The sequence below is a fragment of the Chrysochloris asiatica genome, unplaced genomic scaffold (assembly GCF_000296735.1).
Source record: "Chrysochloris asiatica unplaced genomic scaffold, ChrAsi1.0 scaffold00018, whole genome shotgun sequence".
In the NCBI taxonomy this organism is placed as follows: domain Eukaryota; kingdom Metazoa; phylum Chordata; class Mammalia; order Afrosoricida; family Chrysochloridae; genus Chrysochloris; species Chrysochloris asiatica.
The window spans coordinates 764,914-787,561 of NW_006408536.1; the positions used below are offsets into that span (position 1 = coordinate 764,914).

At 44.6% G+C, this 22,648-nt stretch overlaps 2 protein-coding genes across 2 annotated transcripts; both read right to left on the reverse strand.

Annotated features, from left to right (window-relative positions):
• Positions 1 to 950: 950 nt before the first annotated feature.
• Positions 951 to 12,019, reverse strand: LOC102829769 (melanoma-associated antigen B4-like). The gene is made up of 4 exons (XM_006835654.1): positions 11,995 to 12,019; positions 3,435 to 3,586; positions 2,523 to 2,599; positions 951 to 2,133 (listed from the first exon to the last, which is right to left on the reverse strand). The coding sequence occupies exons 1-4, from the start codon at positions 12,017 to 12,019 to the stop codon at positions 951 to 953; spliced, it is 1,437 nt and encodes a 478-aa protein (XP_006835717.1).
• Positions 12,020 to 15,671: 3,652 nt separating this feature from the next.
• On the reverse strand, positions 15,672 to 16,691 carry LOC102830151 (melanoma-associated antigen B3-like). The gene has a single exon (XM_006835655.1). It carries the CDS (start codon positions 16,689 to 16,691, stop codon positions 15,672 to 15,674), a length of 1,020 nt encoding a protein of 339 aa, XP_006835718.1.
• Positions 16,692 to 22,648: the final 5,957 nt, after the last annotated feature.

Here is a 22,648-nt window from a genome sequence, read left to right on the forward strand (position 1 = left end):
CCACAAACATCTAGTCTCTGCTGGGAGCTTGTCAAATGACACTCAGGATAACCTAATTTTAATGTCCTCTGAATAGAGTGGGCTCTGGCTCAAGTCAAAGCGCTAGAACAGTGGTTTCTTGGCATCTCACCTCCAGGAAGTATCACCGCTGAAATCTCAGAAACTTTCAGGAAATGATGTGAATAAAATACCCAGTCAGTGTATAGTTTCAAGTGCACTGGGATAAAAGTACAGGACATCTACCAATCCTACCTTACATGGGAATTTCTCTCTGACTTACCCACAATCCCACAGTAATGGCAAGGTTGGCAGTTCAAACCCACCAGTCGCTCCTCGGAAACCCTCTATAGGGTCATTATAAGTCAGAACTGACTTAATGGCACTTAACAACAATTAATAACTGGGGATAGGTGAATCACTGAACAAGGGTCTAATTTATTATATTTTAATTTCATCAATATTCTTAAATCAGCAAAGAAACTCGGCATCTATCTTAGAATTTTACAAATAGACAGAAAAGAATAATGCAAAACAAGCAATAAACTTAACCAGATTTTATTTTGTTTTTATTTTGTAATCTCAACTATTCAATTGCGGGATCTATTCACATTTCCAAGAAAATCCCAATTCCAAAGTAATGTTATCTTGTTCTGGAGCCCCCCAAAAGACTCAAAACTTTCTCAATTTGTCTTAGAAAGACACCCAAACTCTTACTCTTAAACCTCATACAGAGTGAAATAAATGTGCAACCTAGGCCATATAACAAGTTAGATTCTAAAGCTAAATGAACATTCTATTAAGCATAACAACATTTGAAAAATATCAATAAAAGATAAAGCTACTGATGTACAACAGAAACAAGACAATGTATGATTTCTCCAGCTCAACCTCAGCCTGAAACTACTGAGAATTCTGACTGCTCTTTTGAAGCACAAAATGAATACTCTGCCTCAGATTTGACTAGGAGTGGAGGAGGTGCTGCTTGTGGCTCTAGAATGTGTACTGGCCTTTGCACTGGCATCAGCCCTGGCTGCATCTCTGGCTGTGGCTCTCTTTGCCTCATCTCTCAAAGCCTCTTCATAATGCACCGGGAAGGCACTGGGGGATGTACCAAAAACTTTGGCCAAATACTGCAGGACTTCCATCTTGCTGGTTTCAGCGTGGGCTCTGGGACCCCACAGGAATTCATAGCGTGGAGGATTACTGTTGGGCACCTGCTGGTACTCCAGGTACATTTTTTCCACCAAGGTTTTGCTGATGAACTTCCAGGGATCCCCACAGATTAAGTGCCTCCTACTTTCATGCATCCCCAAAACATTCAGGAACTCCGAGATCTCCTCCTTGGTGGCCCGGTCGCCCTTTAAGAAGATCACACCTAGGAGAGGCATCAGAAGCCCATTCTTGAGATGCTCGCAGTCATCATTCAGACTTCCTTCGTTGGTGATGTCTACTTTGCTGACAAGGGTATAGGATTGACCACTGGAATCCACTGCCTTCAGGACAAGGCCAAATACCATCTCCATCCATTCAGTGGTTTTCCTCAGGATCTCAGGGAAATGCTCCTTGTACTTTTTATTAACTTTCTTGATCATTTCTGCCTTTGTGACCGGCTCCTTCATTTTATACTTCTGCAGCAAGAATTGCATCAACATAGACTCCTTCTTGGATAAAGGATCTTTTGGTGTTTTCTCAGTGGGGAGTGGTGCCCCAGAGGAACTTGGTTTTCCCTCATCTCTGCCCTTGGCACCTTTTGCAGCTATTGCAGATGAAACAGGTACAACATCAGTGGTGGTGGGTGGGGTCCTCTGAATCCCCGGGGGAACGCAAGGATTCTCGGACCTCTGGGGAGAGCCCTCAGAAGGAGAAGACCCTTCCTCCTCTGCTGCAGAAGCTTGAGCACCCTTGGCACTTTGGGGGTCACCTCGAGCCCGGCGACGTTTCTCACGAGCGCGGTGCTTACTCTTATTACCGCGAGGCATGATGGTGCTGGGCAAGGACAGCAGGCAGGGATGTGGGAGGACGGAGGCTGAGATATTATGAGCCCCTTCAACAGGACAGTCTACTCGAGCTAGAACAACCACAGCCTCTGCTGTTTTCCTTAACGACACTACGCCAGCCTGGCTCCTGAGAACCCTGTTGAAGAAAATGGGTGAAAATCAGTCTGCAGCCTGCCAGCCTTGTCTGGGGCTTAGTGGGGCGATAGCAAGGGCTGGCAAGACTTACGGTTCCTCCCTCCGTCTACTCAACTTGAGTTGGCCTGGAAGCAGGGGAGGGGGTTATGATTCAGGCTAGAGCCCTCACCTCCCTAGAGGGGATTCAGGATTCAGCCTAATCCTTTTGGGGGGCTCTCACTGCTGAGAGCTGGGGCCGGGCTCATTAGCACCAAGCGCAGGCTCCAAGTACGTCCCTTCCACCAAGGCCCTTCTGTTCTGAGTCTCTCCAGATGGAAGCTGACCTGATGGCCTTGAAGCGGGCAAAAAGACAATTTTGGGTGACCACAGCCCATGTCCAGGGGGTCTTACCTGGGCTTCTCAGCAGCACTGGCACTCTCCGCTCCTCCAATGTTGAAAAACCGGACGGCGTACTTTTCCGGCACTTCCTGTGGTAGAAAGCAGCATGGCGAGCGTCACATCCGGCCAATGTGATTGGTGGGTCCCCCAAAGGGAAGGCTGTTGGGGGGACTCTGAGGGCCGACAGCAGGGCCCGGGTTTCTAGGACCTCCCCCCCCCCGCCATTTTGGAATCGTGTCCCATTAGTGCTTACTCAGAATACTCACATTGATATATGTTGGGGTTCCTGCCTATAGAACCTAAGTCACTGACTCAGAACAAGACCATCAAGTCACACTCCTACTTCTGCAGAACTGGGGCTGCCGTCTTATGTGGGGGCTTGCTACAAATGCACAGGATCTTCTCGTTGACTCCTACTAAGTCATAAGTCTATTCCCTCTGTAGACCAGGACTTCTCCTCCGATTAGACCAACCTGCCACCCAGAAATCCTACAAGAGGAAATAAAGAGGACCCTCAGACTGACAGCTTTTCTGGGATGGGTTTGACCTGAACGGAGGGCTTCAGAGAGGGAGGACCTTGGTCTCAAGTGGGCAGCCTCATTTCTGCAGAAGTTTGCAAAGAAAAAGAAATTTGCCAAAAACATAATATAACCTCACAAGTTAGTTTCCTATGCGTGCTCTGTGCGTATTTACATAGGCGCGTTGGATGGGCGTTGGATGGGATACAGTGTCAGAACGGAGACTCCTGGAGGTACGGGAGTGAGGTGCCCCACTTAGGCCAATGCACGCAAGTCCCCGAGAGCTCTGAAGGATAAGGGAGAAGATGTTGTGGCTGAGAGCTCTGCCTGGGTTTCCCTACGTCTGAGAGCCTTCTCTGTGTGATCCCTACATTCTGAGATATTGGTCTTCCCAGTCCTCACTCACGGATGCCTTCAGGTTCCTGTCTCTTGGATTAAAGGCTTCCTGGAAAGTGTCACATCCCTCCAACTCTTGAGCAGTTTCTGTACTGGAAATACCTGTCCCCAAAGTAAAGTGAGATGGGGACGTTGCAGAATAAGACAAGGACAGATAGTTATCTATCAAAGACAACACACACTGATAGAGCCCACACTTCGTCAGTCAGACTTAGTATCAATTTTGACTTCTGTCCAAAAATATTTACATTTTATAGGAAAGCTGCTGTCCATAGTGTGAACCACAAGGTCGGTGGCTCAAGCTCATCAGCCACTCCATGGGAGAAAGATGAAGCTTTCTACTTCTGCAGATTTACAGCCTCTGAAACCTATACGGTCCCTAAGAGTTGGAATAGACTCGATGACACTTAACAACAACAACATCTTTTAAGGATAGCTGATACAGCATAAATAGATGACCATTTTTTTCAATGAGAATTATCTTTTTCTCTTTTATTCATACCACTCATTTATTTTGGTATTTTTATAGTTTTGGCTGTGTATTCCAACCCAGAATTGGGCACTAGATACTGTTTTTGTTACCTGAGATACTGGCGGGGCACTGTAGGATAAGCACTGGACTACAAAGTTGTTTTGAACTGCAAGGTCAATGGTTCAAATCCACCAGCTCCTCCTCAGAAACTCTACACAGGATCACTATGAGTTGGAACCAACTCGATGACACTTATCAACAACAAACCAATCTTCCAACTCAGTGTTTTGGGCAAAAGATACTGTTTTTATTACCTGAGATACATTTTGTAGTAGTGAGAAGAAAAGTGAATTCAAAGGCACAGGATTAGCCTCTGGCTGGGAGGAATGGAACAGTGGGGGCTCCAGACAGATTCAGACCAGTAGTCTGATCCAGCTCTATTATAGAATAGACTTTGAACTTAAACACATCACCAAACTCTCTGAGCCTCAGGTCCTTTGTTTGTGAAATGAATTTGATAAGTCCTCACTTCTAGGATTGTTGGAATTTGTGTAACATATGTAAAATGCCTGGCACATTACCTGGAACGTTTTGAGACTTTAAAGAATGACAACTATTATTACTATTATTATTTTGACCCCAGAAGACAATGCAGCCACTAGGAATTTATCTTGTAATATGGGAAACATCTGAATATGCAGTGCTCTTAGACAAAGAAAATCAAACCAGCCAAAATGCTGCATAATACTGTAAACTAAGTAATAGTTTCCCATTTGAGTATATCTTGGGTATGAGGATGTCTCTTCCAGCTGAATGCAACTGAAAGTCCTCAGAATTTTTTGCAAGGGCCAACGCCTTCCCTACCTCCAAACTACCCATCTATCCTAAACAAACCGTGCCATTGACTCAGTTCCAACTCAGAGGAGAACGGCCACACAGAATTTTCTTGGCAATGAGGCAGATTTGGGGTCTTTTTCCTATCCAATCACAGAGCAGGCTCAAACCAGCAATCTTTTGGTTAGCAGCCAATCACTTAACCGTTGCGCTTGTTGTTGTCTCATGAAGTTACTATGCACAACAGAACGAAACACTGTGTGGTTCTGCGCCATACTCACAATGTTGCTATGTTTGAGCCCATTGCTGCTGCCACTGTGCCAATCCATCTCATTAGGGGTCTTTCCTCTTTTCATTGACCCTCCACTTTGTTGTTGTTAAGTGCCCTATGGTTCTGACTCATAGTAACTCTGCATAGGGTTTTTAAGGAGTGGCTAGTAAGCTTGAACCACCGACCTTGCATTTCAAACTGACTTTGCAGTCCAGCACATTAACTGCAGCTTTAATGCAGTCCATAGTATTAACAATCACACCAGGACTCCACCCTCAATTTTACCAAGCATATTGTCCTTCTCCTAGAATCATCCTTCTCTAGGGATGGTCTCTCCTGGTAATATGTCCGAAGTATGAAAGGCAAAGTCTCGCTGTTTTGACTTCTAAGAACATTCTGGCTGTACTTCTTCCAACACAGATTTGTTTGTTTTTCTGGTAGTCCATGGTACTTTCAATATTCTTTTCCAGCACCTAACTCAAATGCATCAATTCTTCTACAGTCTTCCTTATTCATTGTCCAACTTTCACCTGCATATGAGGTAATTGAAAATACCATGACTTGGATCAGGCTTATGTTGTCTTCAAACTGATATCTTTGATCTTGAACACTTTAAAGAGGTCTTATGCACAAGATTTTCCCAATGCAATATGTCGTCTGATTTTTTGACTGCTGCTTCCATGAGATTTGATGGTGTATCTAAGCAAAATAAAGTCTTTGACAACTTCAATCTTTTCTCCATTTACCATGCTGAGGATTTTTGTTTTCTTTAAATTGAGGTCAATCCATACTTAAGGTGTAGTCTTTGATCTTCATCAGTATTTTAAGTCCTTTTTCACTTTCATCAAGCAAGGTTGTATCATCTGTATATTGCATGTTGTTAATGAGTCTTCCTCCAATTCTGATGCCACGTTCTTCTTCATATACTTCAGCTTCTTGAATTATTTGCTCAGTATACAGATTTAGCAAATATGGTGAAAGTACACAGCCATGGTGCACACCTTTCCTGATTTAAAACCATTCAGTATCCCCTTGTTCTATTCGAACAACTGCCTCTTGGTCTATGTACAGGTTCCTTGTGAGTACAATCATGGGTTCTGGGGTACCCATTCTTCACAATGTTATCTATAGCTTGTCATGATCTACACAGTCAAAAGCCTTTGCATAATCAATAAAGCACAGGTAAACATCTTTCTGGTACTCTCTGCTTTCAGCCAATATCCATCTGATGTCAGCAAGGATCTCTCTAGTTCCACATCCTCTTATGAATCTAGCTTGAGTTTCTAGTAGTTCCCTGTCAATGTACTCTTACAGTAATTTTTAAATTATCTTCAACAACATTTTACTTACATGTTAAATTAACCATATTATTTGATAGTTTCTGCATTCCATTGGGTCACCTCTCTTGGAATGGGCACAAATATGGATCTCTTCAAGTCAGTTGGCCAGGTATCTGTCTTCCAAATTTCTTCACATAGATGAGTAAGTACCTCCAGTGCTATATCAGTTTGTTGAAAGGTTTCAATTTGTATTCTGTCAAGTACTGGAGTTTTGGTTTTGCCAATAACTTCAGTGAAGCTTGCACTTCTTCCTTCAGCACCTTTGGTCTTGCTCATATGCTACCTCTTGGAATGGTTGAACACTGACTTTTATTTATTTTTTATTTTTTTTGGTACAGTGATTCTATGTATATGTTCCATCTTCTTTTTTTAATTTTTAAGTTTTTGTTGTGAATTGAGTGATAGTTTACATTGGTTTTACACTCATCGTTTCATTGCAATGATTACAATCTCTTCCATGCATCATCATTCAACAGTATTTGCTTCTATTCCTTCTGTGTTTTTTGTTTTTTTTTTTGGAATGTACACAAAAACACTCAGGAATATATAATCATTTAAACAACCAAAGGGAACATTCTTGAAGCCTGCCGCTGTTCCATGTTCTTTTGATGCTATCCGCATCATTCAATATTTTGCCCATTGTTATTAAGTGCTGTCGAGTTGGTTTCAATTCATAGTGACCTTGTATAAGATTTCTGAGGCTTTTAAAAACCTTTGAAGTACCAGTACAATGGAGCAACTGCTGGGCTTGATCCACTGACCTTGTGGTTAGAAATTCAGTACTTATCATGTGGAGCCAACACTCATGTAGTTCTTTAATATTGCAAGTCGAGGTTTAAACTTTTTCTTCAGTTCTTTCAGTGTTGAGCCTGGTCTTCCTTTTTTGTTTTCTAACTCCAGGTCTTTGTATATTTCATAATAATACTTGATTTTGTCTTCTTGAGCTGCCCTTTGAAATTTTCTCTTCAGCTCTTTTACTTCCTCACTTCTTCCATCACTCTAGGATCTCTACGTTGGAGAGCAAGTTTCAGAGTCTCTTCTGACATCCATTTAGGTCTTTCCTGTCTTTTTAATGACCCTTTGCTTTCTTCCTCTATGGTGTTCTTGATGTCATCCTGCAGATTTTCTCTTCTTTGGTAAATAGTTTCCAATGAATCAAATCTGTTCTTGAGATGATCTCTAAATTTAGGTGGGATATGTTCAAAGTTATATTTTGGCTCTTGTGGACTTGTTTTAGTTTTCTTCAGCTTTAGCCTGAACTTGCATATGAGCAATTGATGATCTATTCTACAGTTGGCTTCTGGCTTCTTTTGATGGATGATGTGAAGCTTTGATTACTGTGTATTCTATCTCGTAAGGTACACATGTATAGTAGCCATTTATGCTGCTAAAAAAAAAGGTATTTGCAATGAATAAGTCATTGATCTTGCAATAATCTATCATTCAATCTCTAGAATCGTTTCTATCACCAAGGCCATATTTTCTAACTACTGATCCTTCCTCTTTGTTTCCAATCTTTGCATGTGAATCATTGGTAGCTTTCAATATATCTTGATTGCATGTTTGATCAATTTCAGACTGAAGAAGTTGGTTGCTGTTGTTGTTAAGTGACATCGAGCCAATTCCAACTCATAGCAGCCCTGTATAGTGTTTCCAGGGAGCTGCTGGTTAGTTTGGACTGCTGACCTTGTGGTTTGAACCAACCTTGCAGTTTAGAGCGTTAACCCGCACCATCACACCAGGACTCCGAAGAAGTTGGTAGAATTCTTCATGTTCATCATCATTGGCTTTAGTGGTTTGTGGGTAAATTTGAATAACAGTGGTATTAACTGGTCTTCTTTGTAGGCATATTGGTATTACCCTACCACAGACAGCATTATACTTCAAAACAGATCTTGAGATGTTCTTTTTGATAATGAATGCAACACCATTCCTCTTCAATTTGTTATTCCCGGCACAGTAAGCCATATGATTGTCAGATTCAGAATGGCCAATGCCAGTCCATTTCAACTCACTAATGCCTAGGATATTGGTCTTTATGCATTCCAGGGGTAAAATCTAGACCTCATTTATAGTTTGCCAACACACCCACAAAACAATGTAATTTGATTGCCATTTTGTTTGCGAGTACTCTGGCAAAGTGATAGCTCAGAGACTGCTGAACATCACAACTTAAGGGAGTATTGTCCTTATTTTTCAGAACTCTCTGGATATATTGTGTGTAAAACACCTAGTCAGTGCATGCCCAGGTAAGAATTTCTCTCTAGTTTACCCACAATCCTAGAATAACTGTCAAGAGCCGTTTTCCATTTCAGGCTCAGTCTCTCAATGCCGAGACACACAGCAAGAGTGGCTGGTTCTGCTCACCATTCCCATGATACTGCCTATCAAAAATTGACTTCCCACTGAGGTGTAAGGACATTTACGTCTGAATGCAATCTCTGGAAGTCTCTTCTTAGTCTTCCTTCTATTTATCTCTTAGTTCATAGCGATAGTATCTCACCCTCTTCCTTTATGATTTGGCTAATCATACTTTTACTCTAAACTCTAAGGAGCTCTTGCAGCGTAGTGGTTACGAATAGGGCTGCGAACCACAAGGTCAGCAATTAGAAACTACCAGCTGTTCCGCGGGAGAAAGATGAGGCTTTCTGCTCCTGTAAAGATTTACAGCCTCGGAAACCCTGTACAGGGTCTCTATGAGTTGGAACTGACTCCGCGGCACATAACAAACCAACCAACTCTAAACTCCATGGACAGAGGCTGAGATTTCCTTGTCTTATAATTCCCAGTCCTATCAAGGGCCCTTCCAGGAACACATGCTCAATTAATGTTTGGACAAGAAAAGAGTAAATATGTAAGATGACAAACAAAGTCAATAGATTTGATTTCATAAATATTCTTGAATTCAACTAAGCAAACCTATGTGTGTATCACACAATCTCACCAAAAGAAAGACTAAAGGGATGAAACAAATCCCAAACTGACCGATTTTTACTTTGCTTTCCCTATCTTGTAATTCCGCCAACTTTGTTGTTGTTAGATGTTGTCGAGTTGGTTCCAACTCTTAGTAACCCAATGTACAACAGAAAGAAACACTGCCTATTGTTGTAGCCATATTGTCAGTCTATCTCGTTGAGGGTCTTTCCCTTTTTTGTTGACCCTACGGGATCAGCACTAGACTGCAAATCACAGGTCAGCAATTCAAACCCACTGGTTGCTCCTTGGAAATCCTATACAGGATCCTTATGAGTCAGAACCAACTGGATGGCAGATAACAGCAACAACGACATTCTTTACCTAGTGATGTCCTTCTCCAAGGATTGATCCCTCCTGATAACATGCCCAAAGTACATGAAACCAAGTCTCATCGTCCTGGCTTGATCCCTCCTGATAACATGCCCAAAGTACATGAAACCAAGTCTCATCGTCCTGGCTTGATCCCTCCTGATAACATGCCCAAAGTACATGAAACCAAGTCTCATCGTCCTGGCTTGATCCCTCCTGATAACATGCCCAAAGTACATGAAACCAAGTCTCATCGTCCTGGCTTCTAAGGAGCATTCTGGCTATACTTCTTCGGATACAGATTTGTTCATTCTTCTGGAAGTCCATGGTATACTTAATATGCTTTGCCAACACCCTAATTCAAGTGCTTCTATTATTCCTAGTCTTTCTTATTCATTGTTCAGCTCTCACATGCCTATGAGGTGATGGAAAATGCCATGGCTTGGCTCAGGCCCACCTTAGTCTTTATAATGACATCTTTGCTCTTTAACACTTTACAGAGGTCTTTTGCAGCTGATTTTCCCAGTGCAATATATCATTTGATTACTGTGGAATAATTTTCCATATTGAAGAGAATCCCTATTTCAATGTTATATAATATAGTGTGGATCACAAAAAAAATGATTTGAGTATTTTCTGATTTACAAAACACTAAACTCTTAAATTTAAATCCAATAAGCAGCATTAATATATGATCCATGTCCCTCATAAACTTAGATTTTTAAAGCTAAATAAACCTATTATTCAAAGGAACACTGTGTGTATTTGAAAAAAACACAAATGAGAGAGAAAAATCTACCAATTATTCATGTATAACAAGAACATTAGAAGGTGTTCCAGCCCCACCTCACCTCCACCACTTAAAAGGTTAACAATAACAACAAATCAAACCCATTGCCTCAGAGTCGGTTCTAACTCACAGTGACCCTAGGAGTTGTCAAGGCTATAAATCTTTATGGAAGCAGGCTGCCATAGCTTTCTTCTAGGGGGCAGGTGGTGGGTTCAAACTGTCAACCTTTTGACTAGCAGCCAAACTCTTTAAACACTGCACCACAAAGGCTCTTTTAGAAGATTAACAACCTTCCTCAAACACAAAGTGAATCTGCCTTAGACTTGACTAGGGGGAGAAGAACTCTCGTGTATAAAGCACCTGCAGCAGCAGCAGTAATGAACGGTGCTCTTTGAGGCCCTTAGGGGTTGTGAACTGCAGGGGAGCTCTAGAGATAAGCCCCAAAAAGAGGGTACAAGGAGGGGGCTCTTTCTCTTTTGCTGCAGTAATCTGAACCCCCTTGAGACTCTGGACCTTACTCAAAACTTTTTCATGTGTAAAAACATTACTCTTCTGACTGCAAGGCATGCTGACTGGAGTGTGGGAGGAAGTCAGGTGATGTAGGCCCACTGGAGGAGGGAGGCAGAGAGGGTGTGTGCCCCTTCAGCAGGGAGATGCTTCTTTGACTTTCAAAACTGCCACTTCTGCAGTTCTGCTTGGAGGACACTGCCCTAGGAATCCACAAGATTCCTATTCCAGGGCTCAGTCCTGGTGTCAGGGGATCCTCTCAGTTCACTTTCCGGGCCATCTGATCAATGGTTGGCAGTGCTTCGGCTCTTCCGCTCTGCTACTCTGAACTGGAAACCACAAAGCCCCCTGAGACACTCTAGGAGGAAGGGACAAAAGAGCTCCGTCACCACCCCTGGCAGGGTGTATAGACCCCCAGTGCTAACAGCACAGTGAAACCTGCTCTTGCCTGGGTCCCATGGAGGTGTCAGTCCTCATTCAGGCTTCTCACTTGACCTGGGACTCCTTCCGTCTGCAGGTTAGTGTCTGCACCCATAGACCAAAGATCACCCCTCCTTTCAACCTGATGTCTAGAAGTGAGGGGGCCTTGGCCCGAGAAGTCCTCTTTGACCTTACATGGGATGAAAGCAGAATCAAGATCAGACTCTCCCTTGTTCCCTCCGTTCAGTGTGGGTGGTCCCCTTAGTCTTCACTCAGGGTTCTCACTTTGACACCACACAGGGCTTAGGTGTCTCTTAAACTGAGAATTTTCTTCTCATAGTAAGTAAGGCTTGACGATCTTCTTCTCTGGTCACACCTGCTTATAGTCTCCCCAGGTGAATCCTGCAACACTAGGTTCAGGTGCCATTCAGTGTCCTCACTTCAAGTCCTACATTTGACTTCTGAGAGGGTCTTAGATTCCTCCCTCTACTTAACTGGAACCATCATCTTTAGACTAAGACCCTCACTTCACTGAGGAGAAACTGAGGAACATGTCTCCCTAGAGCCTCCCATGCCTGGCAATAGGGAAGGATTCTGTGGGACTCTTGCTGAGAGGGTGTGGATGGTCCCTACACCTTTCAGAGTACTCACCTTGACTCTTGAAATTTTCAGGCATTCCCTTCTTGGCTGACTTGAATTTGCCAGCCTCCAACCAAGGTCTTCACATTCCTAACACTTCTGAGGTGGAAGTTGCTGTTGATGTTAAGTGCTGTTTAGTCGGAAGTGAGTTATAGAGACTCCCACTCATAGGTGGAAGTTAGATTGATGCAATTCTAGCCATGGCTGTTTGAGACCTCTGAGGACTGGTAGTAGTGGGAGCAGGATCTCATGGGTCCCAGTAGGTGGATTCTCCAATCATTGGTCGTTCATGGTCCTCACTTTCTATTAGTGGCTGAGACTCCTCACACTACTGATCATAGGTCCTCCCTTGGCCAAGACTCACAAGTCCCTGAGAACTTGGAAGAATAAGTGACAGGGTGCTGAGTCTGACAGCCCCTGCCTGGTATGTGGGCTGACTCAGTTCTCATTTATGACTGTTCTCATATTGACTCTTATCTCTTAGAGTAAAACCTCCCTGGGAAATGCACACCCCTGCAAACCCTTGAGCAGTTTCCCTATGGCACACATTGCAGGGCATGGTTTCCTGTCCCCCAGTGATGTAAGATGAAGGCAGGAGGTCCAGGATAGGTGGTGGGCTGTCAAAGAAAGCACGCTCATTTAGCCCACCACTGCATTAGCCAGACTTGGCATCTCTTTTGATTTCGGTCCTAAAAGGTTTGCTTTCTACAGAAAAAGAACAGTTTAAGATGAGTTTGTGAGCAATCTTTTCAGATGATCATAGGTAGATGATCATAATGTCCGCAAATATTATCTTCCTTTCTTCACTTATTTCTTATGCTTATTGCTGTGGCTGTGTATTCCAATCCAGTACACTGGGCACAGACTATCCCTAGAGATAACTTTGGAAACAGTGAGCTCTACAGTGAATTATAGGACTCCTGGTGTGGCGCTGTGGGTTAATGCACCAGACTGCAAAGTCATTTGAACTGCATGTAGGTGGTTCAAGCTTCTCGGAAACCCTCTAGAGGGTCACTATGGATTAGAATCAACTGGACGGCACTTAACAATAACAACAACACAGTGAATTAAGATATACAAGACTTGCTTCAGACTGGAGGAGTAGAACACCGTGAGTTCCAGACAGTTTCAGACCAGGGGTCAAATCCAGCCCTGTCACTTACCAGCACTGTGAAAATAATAAGTTCTTCATTGGCAAAGTCTGAGAAGACTTATCCTTTAAAACTGTTGTAATGTGTACAAAGCATCCGGCACAATGCCTGGCATGTTGTGGTTCTTTATAGAATGGCAGCTGTCACTAGGACTGCTTTGATCCCACATGGTATCACCCAATTCAGGATGTATCAGAGAACATGTAGTGCTCTAGGACAAAGTAAGCCAAATCATTCAAAATATTGCTTAGGAAGAGCCAGGTAATATTTTACATTGTTGTTGTCGTTATGTGCCGTGGAGTCGGTTCCGACTCATAGCGACCCTGTACAGGGTTTCCAAGACTGTAAATCTTTACGGGAGCAGAAAGCCTCATCTTTCTCCCGCGGAACAGCTGGTAGTTACAAACTGCTGACCTTGTGGTTCACAGCCCGATTCGTAACAACTACACTACCAGTATTTAATGTGGGTGTGTGGTGAATGGTCCCAGTTTAATGCAGAACAAGGTTCCTTGAATTAGTGTTAAGGACCAACAACTTCCCTCCCAGCTGACCTTCCATCTAAGTCACCCCGATTTTCCTTCATATCACCACTGACAAAAATCTAGCCCTTGCTTGAAGTTTGTCAAATGATACTCGTGATAACCTAATTCTAATATCCTCTGAATGGAGTGGGCTTTGGATTCCCTGGCCCAAGGGAAAGTGCTAAAACAGTGGCTTCTTCACATCTCACCTTCAGAGTGACATCAGCCCATTTTTCAGAAACTTTCTGGAAAAAGGAATGAAACATCCAGTCAGTGGTTTCAAATGCACTGGGACAAGAACAAAGGACACCTTCCAGGCCTGCTCCAGACAGGGATTTTGCTCAGGCTTGTTGTTGTGAAGTGCCTTCGAGTCGGGTCCGACCCATAGCGACCCTGTATAGGGTTTCCGAGGGGCAGCTGGTGAGCTTGAACCACCGCCCTTGCAGTTCAAACGGCTTTGCAGTCTGGCACATTAACCCTCAGCGCCACACCAGAAATCCTTACTTACCCGTAATCCCAGAGTAAGGGTTCAGAGTGAGTCTCCATTGCAGGCTGAGTTGCTGGATGCTGATACATAGATAGCATGGCAATGTCTGCCCCACAGCACCCCTCCTGCAGCCTCATTTATCTACTTTCCTCCTCCCTCTCTCCTACTCTCACCCTCTACTCCCTACCTCCTGTTGTTGTTAAGTGCCCTCGAGTAGGTTCCAACTCATACAGACCCTATATAGGGTTTCTGAGGCTGTAAATTGAGGGAGCTTTTTCTTCCAAGGAGCTGCTGGTAGGCTCGAACCTTTGATCTTGTGGTTTTTCAGTCCAGTATTTATCCTAGGCTCCCCCACCTTGCCCCCACCTCCTTCTCCTCTTCCCTTCCCCAAGCAACCTACATAAAAATTCCCTCCCACTGAGAGATCTGTGTCCCAAGGGCCCACACTACCTTGCCTCAGGGCATGTCAAAAGAGGCTGCATGGTTAAAGTGCTCTACTAACCAAAAACGTCGTCAGTGGTTGGTGACTATTTAGTCTTGGAAACTCATGAGACAGTTCTACTCACGGGACAGATCTACTCTGTCCTACAGAGAGGCGATGAGTCAGAATTGATTCAGTGTCAGTAGGTTTGGTTTTGGTGGCTCTCATTTCAAACTTCTCCCCTTTTCATTCTTTCATTTTACATGTCTTATAAATCTTAGAGTATATAGCATCACCTTTCATCCATGATGGCTGCTTCTTGACCCTAAAAATCTATGACCAGGGTAGGTCGTTTTCTTACTATTCTCTGTATTAACAATGTATCTTCCAAAAAGAGCACATGCTCAATTCATGCTGAGGGAATAAGTAAACAAGAGAACAGGAGCCCAATTAAATATAATTTAATTTCTGGTGTTGTTGTTAAGTGCTGTTGAGTCAGTCCCAACTCATACCAATCTTGTCTAGGGTTTCAGAGAAGTGGCTGGGGGGTTTGAACCACCGACCTTGCAGTTCAAACTAACCTTGCTGTCCAGTGTATTATCCAACTTCTACTAGATTATTAAATAAGTAAATATAGTTATGCATCTTCTACTTTTATTTAAAGATAAAATACAGCAGATCAGAATAACAATATAGTGATCATCTTACTTTTTTCTCTATTTATTATTTCCATGCATTTTATTTTTAACAATTGTGTTCTATACACTTCTAAGAAATGCTTATTGTAATGCTATACTATCTAGCTTCAGAGTACTGACAATGGAAGGTTTTCTGGTTTTTGTTTTGTTTTACAAAAATTAGCAAAGCTCTTCAACACAAACCTGAGAAACAATAAATGTGCAATTTATGTCATACATAAACTTAGATTACAGTGCTCCTTGAAAGGATCAACAATTGAAGACCAACAAGATACAGATAAATCTCTAAGCTAATTATATAGAACAGAAACACAGAGGTATTAAAACATGATGTTCCCTCCAATCTCACCCAGCTCTTCACTACTTGGAACATTTGACTGCCCTCCTTCAACCTCAAGTGAAGCATCTGCCTCACAGTTCAGTACACAAGGGAGGAGTTGCTGGCTTTGACTCTGCGCTGGCAGTGGCAGTAGTAGGCTGCACCTGATCTCTGACTATATCTCTGCTTCTCTCTTCTTCATCTCTCAAAGCCTCTTCATACCAGGATGCAAAGGCACTGGGGTCAGTATTGTTGATCTTGGCCAAATATTCCAGGACCTTCATCTTGGTTGTTTCAGCGATGGCTCTGGGGCCCCACAGGAATTCATAGCTTACAGGATCGCTGTTGGGTACCAGCCGGTATTCCAGGTACTTCAGCTTTACAAAATCTTGGGTGATGAGTTTCCTGGGTTCCCCATAGATGAAGTGCCTCTTTCCTGCATAAATTCTCATCTTATTCAGGAATTCCCAGATCTTCTCCTCCCTGGCACAGTTGCCTTTCATGCAGATCACACCCAGGACAGTCATCAGGAGACCAGTTTTGGGAAAACCCTTTCTACTCAGCATCCCATTGTTGGGGAGATTCATTTTGCTGACAAGGGCATAACACTGCTTTGTAGAATCCACTTCCTTGACGTCAGTGCCGAAGACCACCTCGATGTTGAAAGCCGCTCTCTGGAGGATCTCAAGGAAGCGGGGCTTGTACTTTATGCTGATAAGCTTCAGCATGGCTTTCTTCTTAATGGTCTTTTTCATTTTATGCATTTGCAATAGGAAGTCCACCAACATACTAACCTCCTTGGTTAAAGGACTTCTGTAGGACTGCATAGTAGAGGGCTTGTACTGGGAGGAATTTTGCTTTTTCGCATCTTTGTTATTGCCACCTTCATACGCTCTTGTGCCGGAAGTATCTAGAGAAGTACTGGGGTGGGGTGGGGCACTCTGAGGCCCCTGGGGTGATGTAGAACCAGGCTTTCTCTCGGTAGTGCAACTAACCGAAGGAGTGGAAAAGCTGAATTCTTCTCTTGCTGTTTCCATGGCCTGAGTATCCCTGAGAACCTTGGTGTCATCACCTTGGGCCCGCTGGGTTTTCTTACGTCTACTGAGAGGCATGATGACTGTGGTCAGGGATGCAGACAGGAATGTGAGCAGGACACCAGGTAATATAGGCCTTCTGGAAGACAGAGAAAAGATAGTGTTAGCACCGTAAGTAGGGAGATACCCTTTAGGATTTGAGAAGGCACTCTCTGCAGGTTTACTTGAAGGCACTGAGCTAGAAATTTACAGGGCAAGTATTAGCCTATGCCTTAGGCTGCATTCTTCTAGCCCTTCCTGGAGCTGAGAGCAGGGACTGGCAGGTCTAGGCTCTGTGGGTACCCCTCTGTTTCGGAGTAGACACAGTTCACATTCAAGACCATTGTCTCAACTGTCGGCAGGGTCTTCAGCCCTCCTCTGATTCCATGCTGCTCTAAATTTAATACACTGAACCGGTGTTCCCGTGTCCCTGGGACCACCTACAAGAAAGTGAAGTAGTACCTCAGTCCATAACCCCTATTGGGTGCACTCAGTGCTGAGAGCTCAATTGGGCTTTTTCCATCTTGAGTTCCTTGGAGACCTCAGTGCTCATTCCGAGTCCTCACTTTGGCTTTAAGTAGGACTTAAGAGCTCTATTTTGGGCTACAGTTAAGGTCTGGAGCACCTGTCTCTGCTGATCTGAGGCCTGTCCCCTCAGATCAAAGCTCTCACCAAATTGAAGGCATTAGAAAGAAAGCAGGGTTCACATACACCTGACTTCCTTGCCTGAACCTCCAAGGATTTCAAGCAGGAACTGCCTGGCACTTCTACTTTTCTGTGGTAGGAGATATCATCTGGTCGTATACAGGGTCCTCACTTTAACTCGTATTGGGTTCTGGCTCTCCTCCCTCTGTGGAATTGGGGATGCTTCATTAGACTAAATTCTGTACCTCCATAGTACTCTCCAGGAGGAAATGAGGGAGCACCTCAGCTTGAAAGTTGCTCTGGAGTTTCCAAGGGCTGAGAGAGGAGGGCACCTTCAGTTGTAGGTCACCTGTTTTCCTCAGACCTCATAATGCCTTTTTATACTGACTATAGTGGATTACAAGGAGCTCTGGTAGCGTAGTGGTTACAAATCAGCCTGCGAACCTCAAGGTCAGCAGTTCGAAACTACCAGCTGCTCCGCGGGAGACAGATGAGGCTTTCTGCTCCCGTAAAGATTTACAGCCTCGGAAACCCTGTGCAGGGTCACTATGGGTTGGAACGGACTCGACGGTACTTAACCACAACAACATAGTGGATTACAGTTGGGCTAACTGCAAGGTCAGCAGTTCGAATCTACCACACACTCCAAATGAGGACAAAATGAGGGTTTCTACTCCCATAAATATTTACACCCTCGGAAACCTTATACAGGGTCGCTGTGAGTCACAATTGACTCACACAAGGTGTAGGTGAACTTCCGCTGCAGAAAGGGGTGGTGGCCAAAAGGGGCGGTGGTTGTGTGCCACCAAGTGGATGTCAACTCATGGAGAACCTGCACAGGCTTTCCGAGGCAGTAAATATTTATTGGAGCAGAAAGCCTCATCTTTCTCCCGCGGAGCAATTGGTAGATTCGAACTACTGACCTCGAGCTGCCGCCATTGAATTAAAGCCCTCATCTCTCTGAGATCTTTTAGGCATGCAGGGAGCTTCAGTGGATTTCATTGGCCCTTGGTGTGGAGCTGTAGGGATAAGCAAGGCTTGAACTGCAAGGTTGGCAGTTCAAACTCACCAGCCGCTTCTCAGAAACCTGGTCGTTGAGTCGCAACCAACTCGATGACCGTACTTAACAACAGTATCTAGACACAAGTGTTGGTAGTGGTAGTCTTGGCGGTCTGTCATAGAGTTGTTTGCGACTCATAGCGACCTTGTACACGGTTCCCAAGGCTATAAATCTTTATCCGACAAGAAAGCCTCGTTTCTCTCCCGTGGAACAGTTGGTGGGTTCCAAGAGCCAACTTTAGTTAGCAGGCCCAACACTTAAGCGCAACTTCTACTTAATAGTCCCAAGCCTCCGCCCTCAGCCGACTACAGCCGGGAATGTGGGGGGAAGGGTGTGCGGAAGCTTTCTACTGGGGTGGGTGGCCCTGTCTGTCTTCATTCAGGGTCCTCACCTTCACTCTTGACCAATCCTGAAACTTCACCTCTCCAGATCAAAGGCTGAGCTTATCAGACGATACAGGTCACCTTTACCGCAATGCCAGCCCGGAAGTCAGGTCCGTAGGACAACAGCCAAGAGCGTCACATCCGGCTACAGCAGTTGGGGGACCCTTGAGGGCTAGCAGGAGAGACGATGGGACTTTTGAGTTAGTGTTAGTAGTGTTGGTGGTCCCTTAAGTGCTCACTTAGGGTCTTTTTTGGTTTTTACCTATACAGACCTGAGTTACGGGCATATAACAAGACCCTCAAGTGAAAGAGGCCGTAGAGTGGGAGGTCAGGACTGTCCATAGAACTACCCTGCCTGGGGCCACACAGCACTCTGGAAGGAGCCTCGTTGGGCACTAACCCCCTTTCCCTGCCCTATGCACCCTGAGGTCCACAACTTACTCCAGTTAGGGACAAAAGTCCTTTCTCCATAGAACTGCCTCTTTACTACCAGGGCCGTCCCTCCCTGATCGCCCTGTGCTGAAATGAAGGGGCGCTTCAGGCTGATAGCTCTGTCTGGTGCCTCCTGGGCTCTAAAATAGGGGCTGAGTTCTGTGAGGTCCGCTGTACTTAGCTATTAGGGATCCCCTGTTACCACTCATGGTCGTCATTGTAACTCTTGCTAGTGTCTTCCTTGCATCTCCGAACTGTTCTGCATCTGCAAGGAAGGACAGGATGGAAGTCTATGGGGCCTCACTCTTCTAGCTGGGTCCTTCTATTGTCCTCATTCTGGATAATCCCCTTGATGTCTACAGTGTGGTGGTGGTGGTAGTGATGTGCTGTGGTTTTCTAACCACAGGGTCAGCAGTTTGAGTCCATCAGGTGTTCCTCAGGAGAGAGATGAGGCTTTCTGCTCCCATAAAGATGTGTGGTGGTGGTTATGTGCCGTGGGTCGGTTCCGACTCATAGCAACCCTGTACAGGGTTTCCGAGGCTGTAAATCTTCACGGGAGCAGAAAGCCTCATCTTTCTCCGGCAGAACAGTTGGTAGTTTTGAACTGCTGATCTTGCGGTTCACAGCCCGATTCGTAACCACTATGCTACCAGAGTGCCGTGAAACAGTTAATACGTCTCTTCTAGCCAAGTCTTTGTAACTCCCACCAAATGATGTTTTCTTTATTAAACAAACAAACAAAAACAACTCAGGCATATATAATAATTTACACCTCTGAATGGCACATTCTGCAAGTCAGCCTGCTGGCCACCACCTCTTAGACCCTCTCTTGCCACAAATCTAGAGTCCTCAGCCACTGCCCCTCTCCATGCCCTCATCTCTGCCTCAGTCTCTGGCATTGTTGCTTCTCTGGATAAGGTCTCACATTCTGCTTGTGCTCTTCTCCCTCAATGGTCCTAGGGTCCTCGGGTCCTCTGTTTCTGAACTGTAAGATTAACCACTGCCCTGTTTTTGTTACAAAACTTCTACATACATTTACAGTTGTGACAGTCACAATTAGTCATGATTACAATTACTCGCTATTGAATCATACAACTCTTATCCCCATCTCTTTTCACCAGACCCGTCTAGACAAGATGAAAACTATTCAGTGGGGACTCTTTCTTTCTTCCCACACATTTTTTTTTTAATGCTTTATTGTGAATTATGTGATCGTTCACATGGGAGGACATTAGCTTCACATTGATCCCATTGCACATTGTTTCCTTGCCATGGTCACAATCCCCTCCATGCATCATCGACCAACCAAAGGGTATACCCTGCAAGCCTGACCCCCTGTCGTCCACACACCACCCCTCTTCCTCTCCAGGTCCAAAGTCTCCAGCTGCTCCATCTCCCAATGTCATCATCTCTGCTTCATCCTCTCTGCTCTTCTCCTTCGATGATCCCAGGGACCTCTGTTCCTAGGCTGTAAGGTTATCACTCCCCTCCCTTTGCCCCAAAACGTCCACCTTCACATTTCCAGCCCTTACAATCAGTCCTGATAACAATTATTTGCTATTGTATCGCAAGGGACCTATCTGCATCTTCTTTTATCAGCCCTGACTAGGCAGAATGGCTACCACTCAGTGGAGATTCCACCTTGCTCCATGCCCTCTGAATCTAGGTTCCCTCTTGAAAGCTTGTAAGCCAGTCACTTCTTGCCTCTGTAGCACCCCCATTCTGGGTAGCCACTGTCCAAGTTGCCCATCCCTGTCCTCTCTGTGTGTGGAGGAGGTGGGAATGATCCTCGCTGTGAAGATTTGTTCACTCTTTTGAGCTATTGCTTCCATAGGTGTGTGTCAAGATCATCATATTGTGTCAGAGTCTTCTTTTTTCCCCTCTTCTTTTTTCTTCTGTTTGAGCTCTGATCATCCAGCCATTGTGGCCAGGTCAAGTGGGTATTATCTGCAAGTGTGGGTGTACTTATGCATGTGCTCTCTCTTCTTATCAGCTGGATGCTTCAGTCTTCACTCTAGTCCTCTGTGACCATGTCGCTGTCTCTGGGTCCAAGACAAATGATGTTTTCTTAATGGGTCTGGGTAAGAGAAGGTGGAAGATGTTGATAGGATGATATGGTTCCATTGTGATTGATTGTTAATACGGTTCATTGTGATTGTGGTGGTGCTAGTTGTGATTGTGTGCCGTTGAGTTGGTTGCAACTCATAGTGGCCCTCTGTAGAATTTCTGAGACTGTGAAAGCTTCATCTTTCTCCCTCGGGGTGGCTGGTAGATTATAACCTGTAACCCACTATGCTACCAGAGCTTGTAATTGTGATTGTAACCACTTGAAAATCTAATGAGAGGCTTGGTCAAATGTGCCGTCTTGCTGAGTATAAAATGAGCCATTTCCAAAGAAGATGGGAGTGATGTCTCACTACCATCAAAGAAAAAGAGCCAGGAGTGGAGCATGTCCTTTAGACTCCAAGACCCTTGTGCGCTGAACTTTCTTGACCCAGAGACAGAAAACTGTGACACCAGAGGAATGGCAGCAGCCGATTCAAGAGCCGGGGCATGTGATAGGGTTTCCCATGGAACAAGTAAAGCTGAGTAACTTTGGGCAGGAGACTCACTGGATGAGTAGAGTGCCTCCAGACATTTCATTAGGGGAGCTAGGTTTGCTGACCCATAGTGCTTGAGTCAAATGCCTTCAGATTGAGGCTTATGGTGAAGTGGTGTGCCCTGTGGACATTAGCAGCCCTAAGAGAGCTTTGTGACATTTCCCGGGCAGAAAGAGGCCTGCCTCTAGACATGGCCGAGGAAAGGCTGCCCTAACTGAAAGAATTATGCCCTGAACATTTCTGAGTCTGAATTGTAACCTGCTAACTTCCCTAATAAACCCCACAACTGTGAGGATGGTGTCTGAGTTCTGTGAGCTACTGCAACAAATCATTGAATACAGTTGAGTAGAGAGTGCTGTAGGAGGGATAGTTGATCTGAGACCGAGACTCCTACAGCTACGGACTTGTGATGTCCTACTTAAGCCAAGGAGCTCAAGTCCCTGGGATCTTGGAAGATTAAGTGAGGGCATGCTCAGAAGCCCTGCCTGGGACCGTCTATGTCTGACAGCAGGTGTAAGCTGATCTCGGATTCCTGTACTCTGGGGTGTTGGTTTCCCTGTCTTCCTATATGGGGGTCTCTCTCTTGGCTCCTGTTATCTTTCATTAAAAACTGATCAATTTGCTATTGGAAACCTTGCCGCTCCATGGGACATGTGATTAATTGTGATCTGTCTATAATTAAAGCCCATAGGGCAGTTCTACTGTCACATGGGGTCGCTCTGAGTAGAAATTGACTGGACAACACCTAACAAAAACAATATGGGTAAGATAAAGAGATAATATTTTATGACAGCTACTGGTGTGGCACTGGACTGCGAAGTCGTTTGAACCACAAGGTCAGCAGTTCAAGCTCACCAACCGCTCCTTGGAAACCCT